The sequence below is a fragment of the Monodelphis domestica genome, chromosome 1, assembly GCF_027887165.1.
Source record: "Monodelphis domestica isolate mMonDom1 chromosome 1, mMonDom1.pri, whole genome shotgun sequence".
Classification (NCBI taxonomy): domain Eukaryota; kingdom Metazoa; phylum Chordata; class Mammalia; order Didelphimorphia; family Didelphidae; genus Monodelphis; species Monodelphis domestica.
This window is the reverse complement of record NC_077227.1, coordinates 86,352,683-86,378,016: the sequence shown is the minus strand read 5'-3', so window position 1 is coordinate 86,378,016 and position 25,334 is coordinate 86,352,683. Positions and strand designations below refer to the sequence as shown.

The 25,334-nt window shown below is 38.0% G+C and overlaps 1 protein-coding gene and 1 long non-coding RNA gene across 5 annotated transcripts in view; one reads left to right on the top strand and one right to left on the bottom strand.

Moving 5' to 3' along the window:
* Positions 1–11,688, bottom strand: part of PANK1 (pantothenate kinase 1) — a 75,895-nt gene extending 64,207 nt beyond the window's left edge. Inside the window, exon 1 of one of the 4 annotated variants that reach the window (XM_007478828.3) lies at positions 11,021–11,688. In XM_007478828.3, coding sequence (XP_007478890.2) covers positions 11,021–11,342 — 322 coding nt within the window. In that variant the 5' untranslated portion in view covers positions 11,343–11,688. Of the gene's footprint in view, positions 1–10,182; positions 10,475–11,020 lie in introns of those variants that run through there. The other 3 variants (XM_056802721.1, XM_056802730.1, XM_007478829.3) reach the window with 3 other exon arrangements.
* Positions 11,689–18,735: 7,047 nt separating this feature from the next.
* LOC130455066 (uncharacterized) lies at positions 18,736–24,324 on the top strand. The gene is made up of 2 exons (XR_008912899.1): positions 18,736–21,078; positions 23,772–24,324. It is a non-coding gene; the product is annotated as an uncharacterized LOC130455066 (long non-coding RNA).
* The last annotated feature ends 1,010 nt before the right edge of the window (positions 24,325–25,334 follow it).

The window sequence follows — 25,334 nt, the reverse complement described above, 5'->3', positions numbered from 1 at the left end:
AAAGAGCTTTCCTTAACTAATCACAAAAGTCTTAATAAAACCCTGAGAGATAAGCCTACTCTGTGACTACTCTAAGACTGTGGGTCTAAACCAGACCAGGGTTCTGCAGGCTAGTATTCATTTGAGAAAGTGGCTGAGAATTGAGGAATAGGAAATCTGTGATATTTACAGAAAGCTGCTTCCTTAAGAAGCTCTAATTGGGTCTTTGCTCTACCAGAAATGTCTCAAATGCTTCATCACAAGCTTTGAGTAAGAAGAAATATCTGAGGTCATCTAATCCAAACCCTTCACTTTGCAGATGGAGGATTATGTTGTTCAATAACATGAGGTACCATATTCAGTTCTATACACCAGGTTTTAGGAAGGCCATTGATGATTGGAGGAAGCAACAATCAAGATTGCCATAAGATGAACAATTCAAAGAACCAGAGATACTTATTAGCCTAGGGAAGGAAAGACTCAGGTGGGGACATGAGTGCTAACTTCAAATATCTGAAGCTAGGGTAAAATATTAGGAATATAAATAAGACTTTATATAGGAAGACAGTGTGAACAAAGGTCTCTCAATTATGCTCCAAGGCAAAAAATACCTCTTATGTGAAGACCTATGTGACTCTCTACACTGCATACCGTAAGAATCATCTGAATAAAAGATATTACCCAAAAAGTGCTTAGGATGGTACTTGCATATAGTAAGTACTAACTAAATGCTTATTCCCTCTCCCTCTTCCCCTTAAAGCCTCCATTCTGATAGTCTGTGATGTCGAAAGGAGCCCTTTTATAGGGTCTTTACCTTCACACAGTAAAGCATCCACAATTCCAAGTAACTTCCCTTGACTAATAATGAAGAACTAAGTAAAATGTTCCAGATCAGTGGGTTACCAAGCTTACCTGTCCATGGTCATTGTGACTGGCATAAAACACAATTCCAGCATACTTTGGATAACTGGGTATCCAAATTAGATCGCCAAAAACATGCTTTCAACATGACTATTTGTACTTACCCATAACTCCTTTATTAGCCTCTGAACCAAGATTGGGATTCAGGAATACTAATTGGGTGCTAATACCCAGGGCAGAACAAAAGGGTACATACATGTTCATTTCAACTTGTGCAAGGAAAAAAAATTACTGGACTACTTTTAAAAGATTTGAAGGTAGGCTACTGAGGAATCCTGTTCTAAAACACTGGGGGTACACATATCTAGAATTCTAAAGGAATAACTAATTCTTATATCTTTAAAAAGTAAATAAAAGATCTTTCTTCTTCAGTGTCACATATTTTCTTTATGTAAAATTCACTAATTTATATCCCTTGAGAAATGACCGACCCAACAATCAATCAAATGTAAAACAAAAAGAAAGAAAAAAGAAATATAGAGGAGGCCAATCTTCCCTAAAGCTGAATTTAGTCCTTAATTATATATTTTCCTTTATTATCTAATTGTTATATGTATATTTAGACATACCTTCCCAACTCAGTGCTGGCACAAAGGAGGCAAATAAGAAATACTTGTTGAGTATTTTAATAAAATAAAACAATCAATTAGTCAACAAGCATTTACTGAATGCTGACAATGTGCCAGCTATAGTACTAAATACAGAGGCGGAAAATCATAGCCTCTCTTTTCAAGGACCTAACTGTCTAGTGAGGGAAATAACTATAACAAACAACCATGCATAGACAAGATATACATAAGGTAATCTGGAAGTAAACCCAGAGGAAAAGCACTAGCAGTGGAAGGTAAAGGTAAGAGAGACAAGAGAAGTCCTCCTAAAGAGGGTGAATTTTGAACTGAGCCTTGAAGAAAACCAGGAATTCCAGGCAATAGAGGTAAGAAATGAGAGTATTCCCTTTTCCAAGGGAAAAGGCATGAAACTGAAAAATATATTGTCAGTTGTCCATTCCTGTAAAAGGAATATCAAAAAAAGACATTATACCTGGATTGTAGAGTACTTCGTGGGGTGGGGGCAGCTAAATGGCTCAGTAGATTGAAAGCCTAGAAATGGGAAGTCCTGTATTCAAATCTGACCTCAGATACTTCCTAACTGGTGACCCTGAGCAAATCACTTAACCCCCATTGCCTAGCTCTTACCATTCTTCTGCCTTGGAACCAATACACAGTATTGATTCTAAGACAGATGGTAAGGGTTTTTAAAAAATAACGAAGTATTTGAAGGGGAACAAAGGAAGATTAGCAGGGTGGGAGGGTAAAACATGATCATATCTTCCCAAAGATCACTTTCCTAGCTGAGCATAGAGTGGACGAGAGCCATGATGGCAAACCTATGCACTCATGCCAAAGATGGAGTGCAGAGACCTCTCTGTGGGCACATGCAGGTCCCAGGCTTGGCCAGTTGGGAGCCTGGTCCCACCTCCTACACAGGAGGTGAGGCACTGAGCCTCTCTTTACCCTCCACTGTGTCTGTGGTAGAGCTTAGCAGGGCTGGCAGCCCAACCAATTTTAGGGGACACAGGCTTTAGAGCTGGAAGAGTTCTTATGCAATCTCCTCATTTAAAGAAGAGGAAACCATAGGCCAAAAGGAAGTTACTTGGTCAAAGCCACACAGCTAGTAAGGTCATACAGTCTGAATTTGAACTCAGGTCCAGTATTCTTTCTACTATATCATGCTTCTAGTCACAACGGGCTCCTTAACCTATCGAATATTAAAATAAGGACAACCTGTGATAGAGACTTGGGGGGTTCAAGATATGGTGACAGAAATTGTTGTCCCATATTCCAAATGTTGTAGGAAACAGAAACCAGTCTCTAGCACTTTATAGGCTGTCCGATAAAGGTAGATCTGGAAAACTCTATACCATCATAAAGCTTTGGGAGGCCCTGTGCTCATTCCCCATATCCTACCAAGTACTTGGCAGTGACATATTCCATAAAACTTGGGAAGTTTTACTAAGAGCAAGTCAAAAGATTTCCTGGCACATCACCCTGCTGCCAGAAGTATTCTCAGCATAGGAAAAGGGAGAGACTATTTCAGTGGCCCATTCCTTTGAATGTCGGTTGGCAGTCCATGGTGGGTATCTCCCTAGTGGCTAAAGGGTTCCATGGAGTTTAATAGTGTTGAATCATATATTTGTTTATAGATACTACAGAGATTACCCTAGTATACAATCAAGACTCAGTCCAGAGAGTAGACATATATTCTGAAGGTTTTACAGATGTGCTTTATTTCTCAATAAAACATAAGACCCTTAGCTTTATTTTCATCTGTTCTCCAGGGAGAGAGAACTCACCTACCACTCTCCTAAAAGACTGGCTCAAGTCCCAGCTTTGCAATTGGTTCATTTTGTGACTTTAGGAAAGTTATCTCCCTTTTTGGTAGCTAGACTATTGTGTAAAAAAGAAGGGGTATCTCTAAGGTCTCTTACAGCTCTAACATTTGTGATTCTACTTATATCACTAGTCATTTGGGGCTCTTTTCTAACAATTCATACACATTTTCTATTTTAATTATTTGAATCCCAATATCTTGCTTTGATTCCCTATAAAAATCCTTTCCTCTGGAAGTCACCTGATTTTTTTTTTGAAAAACACACACACACATACACCATGTGATAAGCCAACATAAGCATCTAAAAGATGTCATAAATCAAGTAACCAGACACCACCCCTGACAGCTGAGTGATGTGGGGGAAAGGTCCACTTAGCAGCTCAGTGTATTTATGCTGAATCCAATGCATTTGCCTTTGACATCTGACTTTATAGCATGTCATCCCAAGGTGAAAAAATGGCCTAAGCATTAAAGGTATGAAACTACATTCCTTGACAATCCTTGACAAACTACAATCCTTGACAAAAAAGTATATTCTTATGGGATGTGACTATTTGCTAAAAGATGTATATCTTGAAAACAAAATGAAAACCACCCCCAGAACACTTCTGATCCTCTGACAATTCAGTTCCCCAAACACAACTATGTTTTGTTTGTTACTTTTACTCTACTCTCTCCCATTACATGTCTAGCATGTTCAATGTTAAACAGCACCATCTCCACACATTTGGTGGCCAAAGGAAACAAAACATACTTTTTGTTAGCTGCTGAATTTCATACCTACAGATAGGATAGCTATTGAAGGAAATGAAGTATTTAGGAGAAGGGACTATCAGAAAGCCAGGCTTCCAACTTAACCACTTAAATGCCAGACATTTAAAACAAATTATGAATTTCCATCCAGTTGGTTTCAGTGGAATTTCCAAAAATAGCAACAGCTCATATTTATATATAGTACCTTAAAGCTTACAAAACTCATTCCTCCTAATAACATGAAAAGTAAATGGTGAAATATTCCTTTACTGGGGACAGCTGGGTGGCTCAGTGGATTGAGAGCCATGCCTAGAGACTGGAGGTCCTAGGTTCAAATCTAGCCTCAGATACTTCCCAGCTGTGTGACCCTGGACAAGTCACTTGACCCCCATTGCCTAGCCCTTACCACTCTTCTGCCTTGGAGCCAATACACTGGCTCCAAGACGGAAGGTAAGGGTTTAAAAAAAAAGAAAGAAAAAGAAATATTCCTTTACTCAATTTACAGACAAGAAAACTGTAATTCAAAAATTTTAAGTAATTGATATGATTAAAATAGATAAGTACTTTTCTGAAAAAGATTTAATGCATAAAAAATGGTACTTTGTATAAAAAATTAAAGAAATTAATTAAAAGGTTTAATCCACCCATTCAAAGAATCACAGCTAGTATCAGAGCTGGAATTGGAACTTGGGTCTCCAGATTCTTAATTCAATATTCTTTCCACTATACCCTATTAAAAAAAGTTAACAAAAATGAATCCATTCAATCAACTTAATTAAATAAAATATTTTGAATTCCTATGACATGTAAGACAATGCATGTTAAGTCCTCATATAATAACCTGAATTCCAAAACAGAGAGGCACTATGTACTCAAATATGACTACAAGTATACAACCAGGGGTGATTAGTCCCAGTAATCAGTCTTCTGAAGACAGAATTATTCAGTTCTGCACTTCATATTTCTACTGGGTGAGAACTAATTACCATGTTTTATGTAATTACCAAAGTAAAAATCCAAATACACATGACCACTTCAGAAGATTCTTCATGCACACTAATGAGTACCTACCTATATTTTTCGTGATAGCAAAAAACTGGAAACAAAGTGGATTTATAATTACTGGGAAAAGGTTGAACAAATTTTGATGATAAAACATGGTTTCCTCCTCTTGGTAGGAAAGTAGAAGACCACAGTAATGAAATACTGAAGAGTGTTAGGCTCATTATTTTTTTTTCCTCTCTTACAAAGAAGAGTAGAGATAATAGAGAAAGATTAGAGAAAGGATGGTAACACAAACTAAGAGTCTCAATGGAATAAAAGAATGTCTTCAAATAAGTCACCTTCCTTCTTTAAGGCTCCCCTGTAAGAAGGACTGGACTAGATGATTCCAGAGACAGTGTAGCACAGGTGAATGCTGAATTTGGAGTCAGGGAACCTGAATTTGAATCCTATCTCTATTTGCTAACCAACTTTAAGTAAAACATCAGCTTTCTGGGAATAAATATCCTCATCTATAACATTAAGATGTTGAAATAGATGGCCTCTGAGGACCCTTCCAACTCTACATTTTGTGATCCTGCTTTAAGGACTCTTCTAGTTCTGGCATTATCTGATTCTATAACTGTATCATCCCAAAACCTCACAGCACTTGGGTCTTGTAATACCAATGAAAAAGAAAAGATTTGTTCCAAGTTATGACTGGAGAAACTAAGACTGAAAGGTTTGACATGTAAACCAGTTCTTAGAATGCACTACTTCCCAGTAAATGAGATATTTGTAAAGCCCTTAGCACCATGCCTAGAACTTAGCAAGTACTTAATAAATGTTTATTTCCTTTGCCTTTAATTCAAAATCTTCTGGCCACTGAGCTAGATGCTTCTCTCTCATGAATTACTAATTATGCTGAAAAAAATGCCTAATTATCTATCCTAAGCAGAGGCAGCCATAAATTAGGGAAGGGGGAGATTCCAGATGTAGCATTGAATAGCCTCCCCAGCAACTGCAAATCCTCCTTTCTCTCCAATTATCCTGACTCAGGAATAATGGAGAATCCAAATCCTGAATGATAAAATTAGCCCAGGTCTAACCTATGTCTTTTTGAAAAAGTTGAAGCCTTTCACTTTTCAAAAATGTGGTTTCCAAAATTGGTTACAGATTTCAGTGTCTCCAATTCTAGCATTTAAGTAAAGAAAGTCTGAACATCATGAACTTTCTCTTGGTTCTCCTATTCAACCAATTTGGAAACTAGTTCTAAAATTCAGAGAGCAGGTGGGCAAGGATAAGGTATTTTATTTTCTATAGCTTAATCCTTTATCCATATTTTACATTTTTCCAATTTTCCCATTGCTGTTGCTGCTCATCTGTAACAGTTGCCTTAGTTTTTGAAAGTTGGAGAATTTCAATGCAGCTCTCATACAATACATTGTGTCTCCTTTTAAAAAGTAAAAAGTCTTTTTAAAAGTACATACTCATCATTTTCATTAGGTAAAAAAAAACTGGTTGGGGTAAAAGTACATAACACTATTAGGTGTTTTACCACACTCTAGTTAGATAAACATTTCAAGAGCAAGTATCTGTAGAAGGTATATAGATTAGTGGAAAGAGTACTAGATTTGGAATCTTAGCTTCGGTCAAGTCTTCATTGCAAATCCCTGGTTCAGCTATTTATTGCATACTTATGACCTTGGACAAATCACTTTAATTCTGTGGCCCAGTTTCTTCATTTGCCAAATAAAGCAACTGGACCATTTGACTTTCCCCAACTCTTATGAACTAGATTGTTCAATGCTTACCAATAAACTGCCTGGACCAGTGAACTAAGAATGGCATCCAACAGCAATAAATTCATATGTCTCTAGACTTGCCCCATATGATCACTTTAAAGCAAGCTTAAAGATATATTTCTGAAGAATACTGACTAAAATTTCTGAATCTCTAGGAATTACATGAAGAGAGCTCTAACCAGCAAAGACTCCAAAGCAAAAAAGGCCATTTCTGGGAATGGAAAGTCAAGCCATGGATTCATGGAATTCAGTCTCAGTTTTTGCTCAAGCCTAGAGTTGGAACATTCACTAAAAATAATACCAGTTGTTTGTATTTTTCTTTTCTGCTGCTGGTCAGCTGTATCAATAATCCAACAAAGATTTATGTGTTCAGTACTCTGCTGGTATACAGGTCTCCTGCTTAAGTACAGGTTACATTAGGTAATCTCTGGGGTTGCTGTCAGCTCCAAGATTGTAGGATTGTACTGTGACTATAGACACTCCTCCTGACCTAAGAACTTATAGTCTAATTGAGGTCACATGGAAAATTAACACACAATACAAGCTTGGATACAATTAGTTGGTACAGTTGTATAGTATAAATGTTCAGAGAAGGAAGAGATGAGTGAAATATGGAATATAAGAGAATTCTAAAATTTGAGAGTTTGAAGGGGGTTTTCCAAGATTTAGTCCAAGCTGAAATAGTATGAAGATAACTCTCTCCTTGCCCATTTTTAAGTTAATCAACAAAAACTGAAAACACTCCCACTTCACACTAAGTAGGGGAGGTTCAGCAAGCCACTTACCAAAAGTGGGTGAAAACCCAGAGACCACTGACTACCCCCTGGTCAGCACTAAGCAAATTTAAAGACTGCAATTGGCTCCAGTAAAGTGGAGGAAAGGACAGGAAGTGATGTGGAAAAAGGAAGGTCAGAAGCCATCTCAGATAGGGAGTTCAGGACCCTTTATAGTCCTTTTTCAACATCAAAAGGACTTCCTCCACTTTACGGGAGCCAATTGCAGTCTTTAAATTTGCTTAGCACTGCCCAGGGGGTGGTCAGTGGTCTCTGGGTTTTCACCCACTTTTGGTAAGTGGTTTGCTGAACCTCCCCTACTTAGTGTTATGTGGGAGTGTTTTCAGTTTTTGTTAATTAATTTTAAAATGGGCTAGGGGAGAGTTAATTCTTTCTTCACAATAGGATCTGTATACCTAAGACTGCTGAATTCAGAAGGGGGCAAAGTTCTAAAGAAGCAAATAATTCAGGATCCTATGGCTCTTCAATGGCATGATCAAGTGGAGTAGGTAGAGAAGGCTTCATTGAAGATGGAACTGGGGCTGAGCCAAGTATAGAAAAGAGGTAAATTTATTTCAGGTGAAAGGGTCATATGTTTTCCTTACAGGGAGAACAATTTATTGTAGTTTCTAAAAATCAAATCAAACCCACTTCCAACATTGCCCCTTATACTGAAATGTGGACAGATTCTATTCTTTCCTTTCCTTCTTTATTTTTATGGCAAGGGATATTTCTAACTCAGACTTTGCTCTAGCAGGTTTGAATATTAAATGGCTTCAAATGTCCTGTAGTCTGACCAAAAAAAAAAAAGCCCCACACATTCAGGAAAATTTAAAAAGTTCTGCAGAGAGATACCAGTCTACATACTCACTGCAGGTGCCTATCTGATAGAATTGTAGTAGATGGCAGACAGAAAGGCTCCTACCCATCCTGCCCCAATTTTTAGAATAGAGGTAAAAAAAAAAATAGCAGGAGGCAGTTAATACAAATTAGTAAATAGAAAGTAATTATTTGTAAGGCTGTTAAGACCTTACTCTCAAGGAAAGTGTGCACAAGTTAAGTACTTATACTTTTCTTAAATTAAATTTCTCACACACAGACATACCCACAAAGGAATACAGTATTTAACAAGATTTTTCTTCTATTCTCTTCCCTCATTCAAAGTTTACTCTGCTAACATGTATACAAAGATTATGGGGATACAGTAAAAAGTGTCCCAAATTAGTTTTCAGCTTTTAAAGCTTACAATTGCACAAAGGCTTTTGGTCTACCCTATTTTTAGCAAAATTATTCTTCCACTCCCTACTTCCCTTACTCAAAGTTTACTGTGTTAACATTTACGCAAAAATAACAGGATCACAGATTAAGAGCTAGAAAGGCCCTCTAGTCCAATTGCTTCATTTTACAAATGAAGAAACTGAGGCTGTCAGAAAGAACTGACACAAGGTCATATAATGAATGGTAAACCTGGGATTCCAATGCAGGCCCTATGACAAACTGTCAAATGATACCAAGTAGCTTGTTCAAGCTTCAGAGAAGAAAATAAGGCTGAATGGCAAACATGTAATTCACATTTGCAATTCTCTGTACAAATGACTATTAATATCATATTTAATGCTTTGCAAATCATAAGGGTTGTTTTCCACCTAAAAACACAAACCACTAATTTTTGAAATTAAGAAGACAAGTATAAAAGAAACAAGTGTCACATTTTATCTTTAAAAAAAAAACATTTCTGGAAGTTAACAAAATCATGTCATTACTTCATTCCTTTCTGCATGCATAAAGTTATAAAGTGTGTTAAAGAAATTGCTACAATGTGTGTTTTCTTCCCAAAAATGCCGCCAGACAGTTTTTATTCAACTGAATGGCAGGCATTTTAATTTGCCAACACGAACAAAAACTGAAGGGAAAAAAAGTATGCAGTTATTCACCTCATTTCAGCATTGTCTAGGTGTTTGACTATAGTACTACTTACAGTTCAAAAAACATTTGTCTTAAATATGGTTTGCAAAACACATTTCAAGGCTTTCATGGGGAGATTCAGAGATGAGACAAAACAAGATTCCTGCATTCCTGCAGCTTGTACTCCATTGGGAGAACAATAAAAATACAGGTATATACAATATACAGTAATTCAGGTTAAGAGCATTTAAGTTTTAAATCCAATACTTGAATCTTTAAGTTTCCGAAATAATCAGCCAGGCTTGTAAGCCATGGTAGCAATAAACATTGTAACTAGTCAACACCAAGTCTATAACCAAAGATAATTTTCCAGTCAATGTAAAAACATAACAATGCATTGAAGAGCTTTAGTTAACAAATGAGATTTGGCAATTCTAAGTAAGACAAGACATTTCTGTGCCAAAATTTCAGCCTCATAGAAACTGAGTTCTTTAGGGCGGAGAATAACACTATGATTCTCAAAAACTTGGGAAACAACAAAGAAACTCTCAATTAAGAGGAAAAAAGCAAAGAGTCAAAGGAGAAGAAACTTAAATTGAGCCTTTCTCGAATGCATTGCTGGTACCTCCCTCCCACAGTGCTTAATTTGGATATTAAACCTACAGTTTACTTACACTGTTTCTTGCCATTTATCAGCTTCATTAAAGACACACAGGAGCAGGTCACCAGCAGAATTAATGAAGTTTAGATCGGATACAAGTAGTAAACACGACCTGCAAATTTACATCCCAGAAAGTCTAGTTTGGAGACACCCTTTAGAACCTAACATTATATAACTCAGGCGGCGTATTGTGAAATAACTCATTTTAGCCTTCTAAACACTGTAAACTACAATCAAGCCACAAACTCTCAACCAGACCAAACCAAAAAAAAAAAAAGAGAGAGAGAGAGAAAAGGAAAAAAAAGAGATTTTTCATTGGCCTGTTTTGTCCCAGCCCACATGGTATCAGTGGGTGTGTCCCCCAGGGCGGGTCCTCTGATTGGTTGCAGGGAAACACCATTTAATAGGCTGTGATTTAGGGGTTGTCAAACTACACACCTCCTGACTAGACGTTCACCAATAGACCGGTCGGATTGGAGGCTACTCTGCAATTCAAAGGGCAAGAAAATCGTCAGAAGAGAGAAGGGAGGAAGAGGCAGCAGCCTCAGGGAGCCGGCTGAGGACGGCCCCTCCTCCCAGCCAAGCCCCCCCCCCCCATGCATTCTTCCCCTCTACAAATAAGATGGCCCGAGCTTTTATGAAGGGTAAATGCTTTGCTGTCCACTCCTCTTGAGAAGTGTCAAGCTGTCATGAGTAGTACCCACATTGGAGGCCGCCCCGCGCAATCCGGGGGCGTGGGGTGAGGGTGCCCCCGTGAGCAGTGCCTAGCAGAGTGGCCCCTTCCCCCCGCCCCTGCCCGGACTCCTCCGCCTTCGGCAACCACCGGCTTCCCCTCCCCCGGCATCACTTACGCGGCCTGTTCTTCCTCCCGGAATCCATTCTCCTCCGAAGCCTGCATTTCTTGGCCGGGGAGTCGTGGAGCGGCGGCAGCCCGTCAGGCTGAAGTTGTGTCTGGGGCCGGGGGTCTGAGTTGTTGCTGCGTCCCGAGGGGCTCCGGCTGCAGGGTCGAGGCTGCAGTTGCGGAGGCACTGGCGGGACCGGGGGGTGGAAGCCGTTGTGCACGACGCCGTTCACCGCGGCCGCCGCAGCGCTAGGCAAAGCCGTGAGGTGCGGGTGCGGGTGCGGGCGCGGGCGCGGGGCCGAGCACTCGGGAGGCTGCCCCCGGTCTCCCATGCTGGGGCCAGAGTAAGCACGGGCTTCTAAAGCTGGTCTGAGCAGGGCAGGAGGACAGGGCCCAGCTTAGGCTCCCTCGCTGGAGGTCATTCTCGGTCGTTTTTATTTCCCTGGATCCTCCTCCCTGCGGCTTCCGATCCAGCCGCCGCAGAGCCGGCCCCGAAGGACGCCACCGAGCCCTCCGCTCCTCCCCTCTCCTCCCTCCCCCCTCTTCTCTTCTCTCCCCTCCCCCTGCTCTTTCTACTCCTCCTTCTCCCCCCTCACCCCAACCCCGCGGCCCCACTGCGCCTGCTTCGTGCATACCAGCCCACCCTTCCAGCCCCGGGCTGGGCGCTCAGACCCTAATAGGTAGGGGGCAGCCAATGCCCGGGAAACCCCTCCCAGCTGGTGGCGGGAGTTTAAAACCTTCCTCTGGGTCTTCAGACCAGACTCCGCGACTGAGCATGCCCAAGCCTTTGAAGACTTGCAGGTTCGGCCACTTAAGTAGTTGGGATCCGAGCCTCCTGCATCCTTAAGGGCATGAGCTGGGGAACAGTGTGGGTTCCGGAAAAGTACTGATAGGAAAGAAGGTGGGAAGAATCTTGAAATCTCAAAAGCAAGAAAGGGCACTTCTTTTACTCTTCAAGTTCTACTGAGTCAGAGTGGGGAAGTGACTTGTCTAATGTTACAGGCACTCTCGGGGTACACACACACACACACACAGGTTAATGGAGACAGGATCTTGAGCTTTTCTCCACATTAGCAAAATTTTACTCCCCCAAAACACACTATATATCCTTTTCAAAGTTACTCCCTCCTCTCTGATGCCCAGGTTCTAAAGAGTAGTTTTTATTTGTGGGGCACTGGTCAAACTGAATTCCTTCTGAAATTACCTTCATAATAACAATAATAATAATAAATAGCATTTGTATAGGACTTTAAGGTTTGCAAAGAGTTTTACATATATTTCATTTAATTTCCATTACAACCCTGGGAGGTAGCTGCTATTATTATCCCCATTTTATAGATTAATAATTGTCATAACTAATATTTATATTATGGCTGCTACATGCCAGGCCCTGTTCTAATCTATTTACAATTATCTCATTTGAGCCCTACAACAATCTTTAGAAGTAGCTGATTTTGTTTTCTACTACAGATAAGGAAACTGAGGAATAGGTTAAGTGACTTGACCAAGTTCACGCAGATAGTCTATATGGCAGGGTTTTCACTGAGGTCTTTTGACTTTCGCAGCTACTCTATCTACTTCTCTGCCAAATCCCTTATATTTACTGGGTATATAAGTTTTAGATAGATAATTCTATACTTCTTATCTCCCCTCATCTCCCACCCCCATCAGAGTATGAGCCAACTATTTCTTTGCCTTTCTTTGTATTTCCATCCCTTAATATGTGACAGTAGTAAGTCTAAATAAGTGCTTATTGACAGTGAAGGGGCACACTGGGGTGGGAGAGGGGGGAGGTGAAAAAAGGAGAAGGACATTTATTTATAGAAAGCTAGGCAGACATTGTAAGGGAGGGAGGGAGGTTTCTGGGCTTGCAGTCACATCATAAGGTCACTGAGTTTTCTTTCCAGAGAGAAAACTTAGGAACACAGTGAGGGGGGAATTAAAGGGCATAGCCAGGGATAGTTACCTTAAAATAAAAGAGCAAAATTATGACAGATCTAGGGAAATTCCATTTCTATAGAACTGAGAAAGACCCTAGATCCCACCAAACGTAACCAGAGCTATAGAAACTCTGGTCTAATTCCCAAAGGGAGACCACTAGTATAAAGTGACCTTGATCTATAAAGCTCTTCAGTTTTGGTCACCAAAAAGGAAGGTCAAAAGCCAAACTTACCTTTAAATCCCTCTGAACATCCCTAAAAATCTTTGGGCATAAAACACAACCTTGAATGTGGCTCAACCTACACAGAGCCTTGTTTATATTTCAAAAGCATGATGCTATTCGTGGATGACACTGTCTCAAACTGCTATTTGTCTTCTACAAATTAACCATTGTAGTAGTAGGTTATACATTTTAATAGTTATATACTAATAATAGGTTATACATTTTAATATTGTAAAGTATCAATTGAGGGATACTTCTCTCAGGGGCTCTCTACAACTTCTTCCTACAAAAAGTTTTCTGGGGGAAAAAATGAAATCTTATGCTTGTAATTGCCTACAGTATTCAAAATCCTGCCTAGGTGAAGTGTGAAGCATTTAGTTGGCAAGGTAAATTCAGAAGGCAAATAGGAAGCTTTTTGTATTACAGTATTTACCAGGATACATTATCTCATTCCTTGTCCCCCTAGCCTTGTGCTTCCCTTGTGGGCACAGATCCAGGGCAAAAGTGACTGCCCTCAGGACAGAATGTCCTCCACCTTGTTAATTTCTTGTGCCTATTGACATATGGGCCTTCTGGTTCTGTTCCTGCCACCCACTGCCTCCAGTGTCCAGTGGAAAAGAGCCAGGTTGTAGCTCACAGGCTTAACCCAGGGGGTGTGTGAGAGGGTGTGTTGTGGGTGTAACTTGACCAAAGGAAAGTACACAGAAGTCTTACAGTGTCTGGACAAAAGAGGAGGAGAGACTTCTCTTCTTCTGTAGCCCTCATTAAGGGGTAAAAGAGTCCACATATAGAGTCCCAGAGCACATAACAGCCGTGGTAAATGTCTGCCAAGGTTCCAAATAAATGTCCTATTACTAATTCTAGTGACAACCCTGAAAGATAAATTGGGCGGCACTGTAGCAATGACCTTGAAGTCTAGAGAAAAGTTTCTATCCATTCCAGCCCTTCACACACACACACACACACACACACACACACACACACACACACACACACACACACACACACTTTTTCAATGTGATTCAAAATTCAGATGCCTAGGGGGAAAAAAAAGAAAGCTAAAGTCATAATAAAGACAGAATGTCACTTCAAATGCCTAAGGCCCTTTAAGAGGAGATTAAATGTTATCATTTCTCCTCAACCCCCACTCTTAGGGCAGAGCTATTTAGATAGTCCTATGCTGTCTATCAAAAAAAATAACCATAAATCAAAAGATTCTGTTTGCATAATTTGCCCTGCTGAGAAAGGTTCTAATTATTGTCTTTAACAAAACCTGTGCCTCACTACCCCTTTTGCTTCTCTTATTTTAACCATAATCATTGACCAGACAATGTCTGCTCCTTTTATCATCCTAGCTAAACCTTTGACCTGTCCTTATTATAGACAAGAATGCTCAGCTTGCCTAACTTTTTGGTGTTAGTGACAATATATGTCTGTCTACCTTGACAAAGTTGTTCCTACCTCTCAGGGAGCCATGCAAGTCTCTAACTTACACTATTAATATCTCCTGGCACCAAAAAGGACATGCAGTTGTTTAATGATCCTTAAGTGGATGAATATTTTGATTGAGGATCTTATAAACAATATTAAATCTTCCATGAATGAGCATATATTATGGACTATTTGCCAGGTAATGTAGTAAGCACTGATTTAAAAAAAAATGAGCCCAGCCCCTTAAGGAGCTTATATTTAATAGAGATAGAGATCACATACAAGGCAGAGATATAAAAAGAAGGCAGCTTCGATTTGAAGAAGTGGAAAGTGAAATAAGTAGAAAGGGATGAGGTACTAGTAGAGAGGAAGATGGTCAGGTGGACTGGGTAGATGACTTGATGGGATGTGAAACTGAAAAGTATGCCATCTGGATTTTCTTAGGCTCTACCTTCTGAGAATGCTCTCTTTCTCCAAAGATAGAGGGAAATAGGATGCTCAGGACAGCCAAGTCTGCCAAGATTTAGTAATATTCAAAGATAAGACTATGTAGTTTACCCAAAAGGAATGGGATAATCCATCTGGCTGGAGGATTATATGAGCCTGGTCTGTCAAGGACAGAGAGTTTACAGATCAGATGTGATCTCCCAGTACAAAGAAGAGGAAACTCCTTGCGTGCAAGAGGAAAAAATTCCTTGTTTCCCATACCATGCCATTGAGGATGTAACCCTTTCTGCTGATAAAAGGGGAGATCATGAATCTCAGTGACTCATAATAGCAATAGGCTACACTAGTTTTTCATTTACTCTCCAGTTGTCTTTATGAAAACTGCATTGTAGACTTCTATACTCTTCCTCCTCTCTCCCTTCCATACTTCTAAATTCGAGAACCATAACCAAATCAATATATTGCCACTGTTGCAACTGGAAAGGATGTATCAAGCCACAGTCTCTAGGGCTATACTCACAGTCTTTGTGGCTTCAGGAACTGAAAATACACCCTCACCAACCATCACTTTTTCATTTTCATTTCTCCATATTAGAATATAAACTTTTTGAGGACAGGACTTTCATTTTGTATGGTACTTATAGGCATCCTAGAGTCAAGAAAACCTGAGTTCAAATTCAAGCTCAGATACTACTGTGTTTCACTGAGCAAGTTACTTTATATCTGTTTGCCTCATCTTCTTCATCTGTAAACCCAGGATAATAATAGCACCTACCTCTCAGAATAGTTGTGAAGGTTAAATGAAATAATAATTGGAAAATACTTAGCACAGTACCTAGTCCATAGTATTATTATCTATTATTAGTTATTATTATTTAGTACAATATGCCTAGCAACTATCATCTACCCAGTTTATACATACACACATGTGTATTTATGTACATATAAATACACAACATATATTCATATACACACATACTATAATATATACACACACTATACTATATGTAAAAATGGAGATTTGAACCCCAGACTTCAATCCCCAGAAGTCCTTGCTAGCTCCCAGAATTCTCTCTAATCTCTCTGAGTGCGAGATCACAAATTATTATTTAAAGGAGCTCTCTGCCTACTGGGCTCTCTTCCTACTTCCGCTTCGGAGCACACACGGCTCTCCAACTAGCAGGCAAGATATGAGTGGTTGTGAATGGGCTCTCTGGGCCTAAACACATGCTTTCTTATTCTGTATTTTCTTTATTCCTTAACCTTTAATAAACCTCAAAAAATATAATGCTTCTAGAGAGAAACTAAATTTTTACCTGCCACAGTTTGGCGATTTTAATCTTAACAGTTTGGCGACCACAAAGGGATATGAACCCCCAGAAGGGCCTGAATTAATTTTAACATTAACAACCACTGATGACTTAAATTTATCACTTTCCTGTAATGAAAAGGAAGTGGAAAAATGGAAACAAAAATTCAAAGTAAAACAGATCAATGGAGTTTGGGTGTCATCTAAAGGAAAACCCCTGCTCCCTAGAAGGTTCTATCACCAAATTTGCCAATCTGTTCAAAATAATGGCCACTTTGGTACCCAGGGCATTGTGGACTCTGTTAAGAGAGTGTGGATAGCCCGTGGTATAACTACTATAGCTTCTAAAGTGTGTTCAGCCTGCTCTACCTGCCAGGCATATAACCAACACGCCTTTCGTAGAAAAGCCTTTGGTGGGCGTCCTCTGGCTTACACACCTTTTGAGCACCTGCAGATATATTTTATAACAATGCCAAAGTCCAGACAATATAAATTTTGTCTGGTCATAGTATACCAACTGACCAGATGGCCAGAAGCATTTCCTACAGCCCGAGCCACAGTGGCTTTTGTTGCTAAGGTGCTTTTAAAAGAAATCATTCCTCGCTTTGACCTGCCAGCACGTATTGATTCTGATAGGGGAAGTCATTTTACTGATTCTGTTCTAAATCAGATATATTCTTGCTTGGGGATAACTCCAAAATTCCATGTTCCATATCATCCCCAGAGCTCAGGCCAAGTTGAGAGGATGAAAAAAGAACTTAAAACTATGATTGGAAAATTATGCGCTGAGATACATTTAAAATGGCCTGAAATTCTCCCTCTGGCCCTATTTTATCTTAGAAGCAGGCCTAGAGGAGATCTACACATCTCACCATTTGAGATACTTTTTGGACATCTGACTATACAGGCTAAGCCTTTCTCCTCGGGTTATACATCGCTATTAGGGGGAGATACTACTATTGCTTCCTATATACAGGAATTACAGCACAAACTGTGTAAACTACATGAATCCAAAGCTGTAGTACAAGCTGGACCACTAGACTTGACATGACATGAACCCAGGAGACAACGTGTATATAAAGAACTTCCAGCGTATGAGAGCAACTCAGCCTTTCTGGGAAGGACTATTCCAAATATTGTTAATTACTCTAACATCTATAAAGGTTGGAGAAAAGGACTCTTGGATTCATTGCTCACATGTTAAGAGAGCATCTTCTATTGAGACTGATTGATTGTATCCTATACATGAATTGAAGATAATTACCTAATGATGAGTGGATATTGTATTTTTGTTTTTAACACATTGAATTCCTGAATTTATTTTTTTCCCTTTTCTCTTTTTCCTGATTTTATTATTATTTTTCTTTTATTAAAATATTTTATTTTTCCCTTTTCTCATTTCTATGTACTCTAGGTACATGCAAGCAATATTAATTTTTATCCTACAATAATATTAGTTTAAATATCTATACTTGCTATATTATTAATACATACCCAAACAGCTTTAGACTATGGGAACCTGCCATTTATTGATAATTGTCATGGGACTATGATTAATGTTTGTGTCTGATTCTAGGAAATGGGATCAAAAAGGAGCACAGAGATAAACTGAATAATGCCAAAAGAGCTCACAGGTCTACAAATCAAAAACCAATCCAGGTAGGATTGATGCACTTCTAAGCCAATACTAAGACCTTGAACCGAGTGTGAGACTTGAGGTTGCAGTGCTTGATATACATTAAGACATAGGCCTTCCTCATATCCACACTCTTCGTGAAAATACTTACAGATGAGTATCCCAAACTTTGGCTCCTACCTGGCTCCTATAATCTGGTCCCTTTTCTGGTGGTATGGCCTTGGGTGGGTCATTTAACCCCCATTGCCTACCTCTTACCAATCTTCTGCCTTCTGACAATAGGCATCTAAATGGATAAAAAACCAAGGAACTTTAAAGAGACTGGAGATTATATTTTAAGGCATTTCAGACTCCATGTTTTATAAAAATCTCTGTATTCTATTGCATTTTGCTTATTGTTTTGTTTAAGGTTTAACTTTGTGATTTTAAGTTCATATATTACTGCATTCAATACTATTCTGTTATACTGAATCAGTTTAATGTACTGGGTTTGAACTACTGTTAAATTCTGTTGCTTTCCCCCATAATTATACTGAACAAACATTATTGAGTAAGCCCATATAAAAACAGCTTTTCTATTTTTGACTTTATAAATTGTCACATAGAGGATAGATGGAATCCATCATAAAATTGCTATAACAACCTTTGGAAAATTTAATGAGCTAAATAACTCAAATTGATTTTAAGGGTTCTTTAGACATGATTTATAGAATTTTTTCTTAACAATCTCTGGTCATTTTGCCTGCCCCTAACATGAGGTAAGGCACATTTTAGTAGCTGAAGTGAAATACAATTATAACTCCCACCTCCTGCATTTATAAAAATGTAACTGGATGCTGGGAAGTTAATCCCAGGGCATTGTACCCCTAGAAGCCTCCCCCCTCCCAAAAAGGGAGCATCTCTCATTTATAACCCTTCAGCTCAATACTTTATTTCCACCAGAATGATATCTAGATTTCTTGATGATGTTCTAGACCCAAAATAAGTTTTACTTTGTTTAAAAATATGTTTACCAAGGTTGAAAGATTTGCTACGTTTATAAAAATTGTGACAAATATACATCAGTTCATAGGCTTTTAAAAATGCCATATAGCAACTTATGTGAAATATGATAGTGGGTTTGTTGGTTATTGTAATTAACTGGGCTATTGAGAATTTTGGGGATATTGATACCTACATATTTGTACTACTGTTCTTTATTTTTTAAAAACTGTTACCTTGTGAAGTTCATTTGCTTGTACTCACAGTGGATCATGACCAGTTATGAAGAGGAAATAGATTTCATTTTTGGTGAGAAAGCCTTGTATTCTATGTTTTCTTAGCTGATACAGTGTGTCAATGATTATAAGCTACATTTTTGAATTTTTAAAACTCTTTTAGTATATTTTTCTTGCATGTGCAATATACTATTTCAGTATTTTTTCTCTCCTTTTTATATTTCGAGCACATGTCACCAGCATTAAGATTTTCTTTAACATTTTGATTTTGCAGTAATATAAGTTTAAAATACATTTGCTATAATGTCAATGCATGCCCCAAACCTTGAGACCGTAAAAATGATGCCATTAATTGTTTTTAAAAAATTATGGGACTTTTCTTAATGAGTCCATCTGATTCCAGGACAAGATATACAAAAGAGCCATTGCACAGGACCAAATAAAACAATCCAGGAAGGATTGATACACTTCTAAGCCAATACAAAGGACTTGAACCTAGTGTGAAGACTCAAGGTTGTAACACTTAACATATGTTAAGATGTAGGCCTTCCTTGTATCCACACTCTTTGTGAAAATACTTACAGATGAGTATACCAAACTTGGCTCCTTAGCTGGCTCCTATAATCTGGTCCCTTTTCTGTCTTTCTTAGAGTGGAAACTTTCTGTAGTCCTGGCTACTGACTGGGTAAATGCATCATTGCTTAGATTATTTTAATTGGGCTCTGATTTAGGGACCTGTTATACATTTGTTTTTACTTTACTTAGAATTTTTACATATAAGACTTTCATAATCTATATTTTCATCCAGAAATTTTTCTTTTTTATTTGTATTTTTCTGATGTTTTTTAACATCTCTTGCCAATTGATTCATATACCTCATAACTCAGCCATGCATCCTAAGTAATCCTGTGTTTTTCAGTGACCCTCAATATGGGGAAATGTAAAAAATATTATTATTTAAATTGCAAAGTTTAAATTCCTTTTAAGAAAAATTTTAGGTAAAGAAAGATGCAACCTCTCTGAATCCAGAAACTGAACTATTTGGAGAAGACACCATGAAGATGCCTCCAGACCACAACCTGCAGGAAAAGATCAAGAATGAACTTTCAGTGTGGTTGATTGAACATTTATTTGTATTTATACTTTCATGCCAAAGGGGACTGCCCCTTAACTGGCTTTTTGTCAATGCGTCCAGTGATTATTGGTTTTGTTCTTTTTTATCCTCTTATCATCAAATTATTGTAATCTTTAAATTGATTATGTTTTCATGATCCTTTGGGGGAAAATTTTTTTTTCTCAACCAGTATCATATGGTGAAATGTAAAAATGGAGATTTGAACCCCAGACTTCAATCCCCAGAAGTCCTTGCTAGCTCCCAGAATTCTCTCTAATCTCCCTGAGGACGAGATCACAAATTATTATTTAAAGGAGCTCTCCACCTACTGAGCTCTCTTCCTACTTCCACTTTGGAGCACACACGGCTCTCCACCTAGCAGGCAAGATGTGAGTGGTTGTAAATGGGCTCTCTGGGCCTAGACAAGTGCTTTCTTATTCTATATTTTCTTTAATTCTTAACCTTTAATAAACCTCATAAAGTATAATACTTCTAGAGAGAAACTAAATTTTTACCTGCCACAGTATGGCAATTTTAATCTTAACATATAAAATCCATAGCAGTGAAGCAGAAAGGTTAATAGATTTTATGTCAGAGGGCATGAGTTCAAATCCCAGATTTACCATTTAACTACCAGTGTATAAAGTGTGACAAGACAGGAAAGATATATTGGTGAGGAAAGCACTTTGAATATCAGAGAATTTGATATTTTATCCTGGAGGTGATAGGAAATCCCTGGAGTTTGAGTGGGTGAGTACTAGTAGTAGAGCCTTTTGTTCCTCTTTTTATTTCTTTTTAAAGTTTCTGGGGGCAGCTAGGTGGCAATGGTGACTAGAGCACCTGACCTGGATTTTGGAGGACCTGGATTAAAATATAACCTCAGATTCTTCCTAACTATGTTAACCCATGACAAGTCTGTTAATCCCATTTGCCTAACCCTTGCCCTTTTGTCTAAGAGATGTTACTAAGACATTAAGTAAGGGTTTACAAAATAAAATAAAATAAAGTTTCTTCATGATAAAGGATATTTCCCAGGAGGGAGAAATGAACAATATTGAAGGAAATTTGGCAAAGTAAAAAAACAGATCATATAAAAACAAATCAAAATTTTAAAAGTTGTTTTACTATCATAGCATTTTAAAATAACAAAGCATTTTAACATGGAATTTAAAGATAATCTAGTCCAAATGCTTTATTTTACAGAAGAAAATAAAAAACAGAGGACCAGAGATATTAAGGGACTTTTCCAAATCTTTGGAAACTTTTTTTTTAATTCTATAATCTCTCTCTCTCTAATCTCTCTCTCTCTCTCTCTCTCTCTCTCTCTCTCTCTCTCTCTCTCTCTCTCTCTCTCTCTCTCTCTCTCTCCCTCTCTCTCTCTCCCTCCCTCTCTCTCTCTCTCTCTCTTTCTCTCTCTCTCTTTCTCTCTCTCCCCCCTTCAGTGTTTGACTCTTAAAATGAGATTAAAAGGGTAGAGGAGGATATGGAGACACATTTGAAGAAATACAAGTATTTCAGGTAGGGTAGTGTTTGTGCATGTTCATTTTGAAATGTCAGGTTTACTTCAGGAAGCAATGTATAGAAACCATATGTAAACTCCCACAGTAGAAAATTTCTCTCACATAAGTCTCTTAAGGGATCTAGAATGATGAAAAATTCCTTCAGCTTTGAGTCAAGATAAGTATTATAGGCTTACTAAAAGACAGTGATGGGTTATCATCTCTGATAGACTTTGATGGGTTGTTATCTATGATGTGAACAGTATTTTATGCCTAACATCAGAGCTTTGACTTTACTTGCCATAGAATGAGGGATCCAGTGAATTTTTTAACAAATTCTATAAAAATGTTCCATTTTATTTGTGATTATTGAGCCCATAGTGATGCCTGAAAATAGTTGGAGGACTTTTGACATTTTACTTTGTCATCAAAATTGCAATTCATCCGAAAAGCAGTGTAGAGACAGAAGGTACTGTATATGTAGGTACCAGTTGTTAAATATTACAAAGGTGCGAAAAGAAGTGTGGGAAATAGTATCATAAATGTTTGGATATGTAAATGAAGTGAAGCTGCCATGGATCCAGAGGAAAGACTAACAGATGGACAGTTCAACTTCTTCATTGGTATCCATGTAACCTCACATGTAATAGATATATATTTTGATATCCTAGACAGCTAGGTGGCACAGTGGTTAGTTAGACTGCCTGATCTGGAGTTAGGAAGACCATAGTTCACATTTCGCTTCCAACACTTACTAGCTATGGGACCCTGAGAAAGGCATTTAACCCTGTGTGCCTCAGTTTCCTGATCTGCCAAATGAACTGGAAAAGGAAATAGCAAACCACTCCGGTATCTCTGCCAAGAAAATAAAAAAGGGGGGTCATTAAGAGTTGGACATGACTGAAATGACTGAACAACAAAAATATCAAAAGATCTAAGGGATATGCTACCTGCAAGCTGGGCAGATTAGGATAAGACAAGATCTACAAGAATGAGAATGAATAAATCAGTTGCCCTAGGCACCACTGGAGGTTACGCAGACTTCATTGAGTCTGCAGATTCATTGAACCTCTGAAAAAATATCTTTAACCATCCCACAAGCATATATTTATACAACCATTCCTATTGTGAGACTGGTTTTAATACATATGACTGAAATCATATATTTTGTAGGTCTAAAATATCTCTAACACACAAGGCTCTTTTGCTATCTCTTCCAAGATTATTCTCCTTGAATTGCTTAAAGAAGAAAACTTAAATTTTTCCACATTTCCATTTTCTCTCCGGGAGTGACATTTTTTCTTTAGTATTTCCTGTATTGAAGAAATACTAGTTCAGAAAGTTTGTAGTTAGTATTCTCCATTAAAAATTATAATTATTCAACTCAATAGACATTCATTAAATGTCTACTATATGCCAAGTACTCATAGAATGTTGTGGATAGTGGACAAAGAACAATTGGAGTAGAATGAAGCAAGGACCCAATTCTCTTAAAAAAAAGGTTTTCATTTGGGCCATAGGATCACAATTGGAACAGAATGACTCTTGGACCTCATCTGGATTATTTGGCATGCAAAAAAAAAATTTATCTATAAAATGAGAATCTTTTTTTTAACCTTTTGTCTTAGAATCAATACTAGGTATTGGTTCTAAGGCAGAAGAGCGATAAGGGCTAGGCAATGGGGGTTAAGTGACTTGCCCAGGGTCACACAGCTAGAAAGAATCTGAGATCAGATTTGAACCCAGGCCATCCTGTTTCTGGGCCTGGCTCTCAATCCACTAAACCATCCAGCTGTCCCCAATAAATGAAAACCTACCTCAGTCTCCTATTGTTTGTCTTTCTCTTTCAAAGGGAACTAATGACATCATAAAGTTAATGTTTTAACTTGCAAGGAAGTGGAATTTAAATGAGGTAGTTACACAAAGTTTCATTCTGTCTTCTAGTCATGGAAGTCCATTGGCAAGACAAAAGTCAAGATAACTAATGATAGCTCAGGATGTACTGGATGACCTTGTAGTCTTTCCTGTCTGACCAAGCTCTAAGTGCTCCACAGAGACTGCTTCAGTTGCCTCTATGGACCTTGGAACAAACTGTTCTATTCTACCCATTCCACTGGAGGAAATCTTCACGTGCTTGAAGCAGACATTTCTGTTTCACTAATGTGTTTAAGACCTATAGGTTACCTTCAACTTGATTTAGCATGTCTGCCAAGATAGCTTTACCAGGATATGGTTGCTATGCATGCTACAGCTTCTTGGAAACACAGGTGAGAGTTGGATAAGAGGTGGACATCAAAAGCCAATGAACAGCATGAAAAGGGATCAGCAAGCCCTCATACCAGAGGTGATTGTTCTCCCTGAACATATTGCATTCCAGAATCTTTGTCTCTTAGAAACCTTGCAAATATCAGCTCAAGCAACATCTCCTGACTTTTTATGATTCCTCTAAAAGTTAGTGTATTACCTGACAACAAATAAACTTCTGCTTAATATGGGTTCCTTTAGGGCCAAGATTATGTAATTTTTGGTTCTGTATTATTATACTTGATAGTCTATCAAGTGATAGACTATACCAAAGAATGCTAAATGAAGAATACTCAAAAGTCTCACTTTGAATCTATACTCATCCCCATATTCTAGAGACATGGTTGAGGATGCTGTAGCCCCTGGGATTATAGTCATCTTCTTCACACTGTATTAGTGTCCCTATTTTTCCACATACTCTACAAAATTTGTCATTTTCCCCTTCTATCTTTTTAACCAACCTGATAAATATGAGATGATATCTAAAAGTTGTTTTAATTTGCATCTCTAATAAATAATGATTTGGATAAGTTTTTTCATATGACTACATATATAACTTTGATTTCTTTTTTCCAAAAGCTGTATGTTCATAGTCTTTAATCATTTATCAACTGGAGAATTATTTTATTCTTATAAATTTGACAAAGTTCTTTATATTATTAAAGATATGATGCTCTTATCTGAGAAATTGTCTAAAAGCATCTCCCCCAATTTTTTTTGTTTCCCTTCTAATCAGGTTTCATTTGTACACAAATTTTAAAAATTTAATGTAATCAGAATTATCCAATTTATATCTCATGATGCTCTCTATCTCTTGTTTATTCATAAATTCATTTCCTAACCATAAATCTAAAATGTAATATGTTCCATGTTCTAATTTACTTATGCTATCTCCCTTTATGCAAAGTCACATATCTATTTTGACTCTAATTTTAGTAAATGGTAGAAGATATAGGTCTATGTCTAGTTTCTGCTGGACTGCTTTCCAGTTTTCTCAACAATTTTTACTGAACAGCAAATTCTTCTTTCTTAAGCTTAAATAAATATATATATATATATATATATATATATATCAAGCACAAAGTTACTATAACCATTCACTACAATGTATCATTCTACTCATCCACCATTCTATTTCTCAATCAGAACTAGATAGTTTTGATAATTATTACCTTATAATACAGTTTAAGAACATGTACTGCT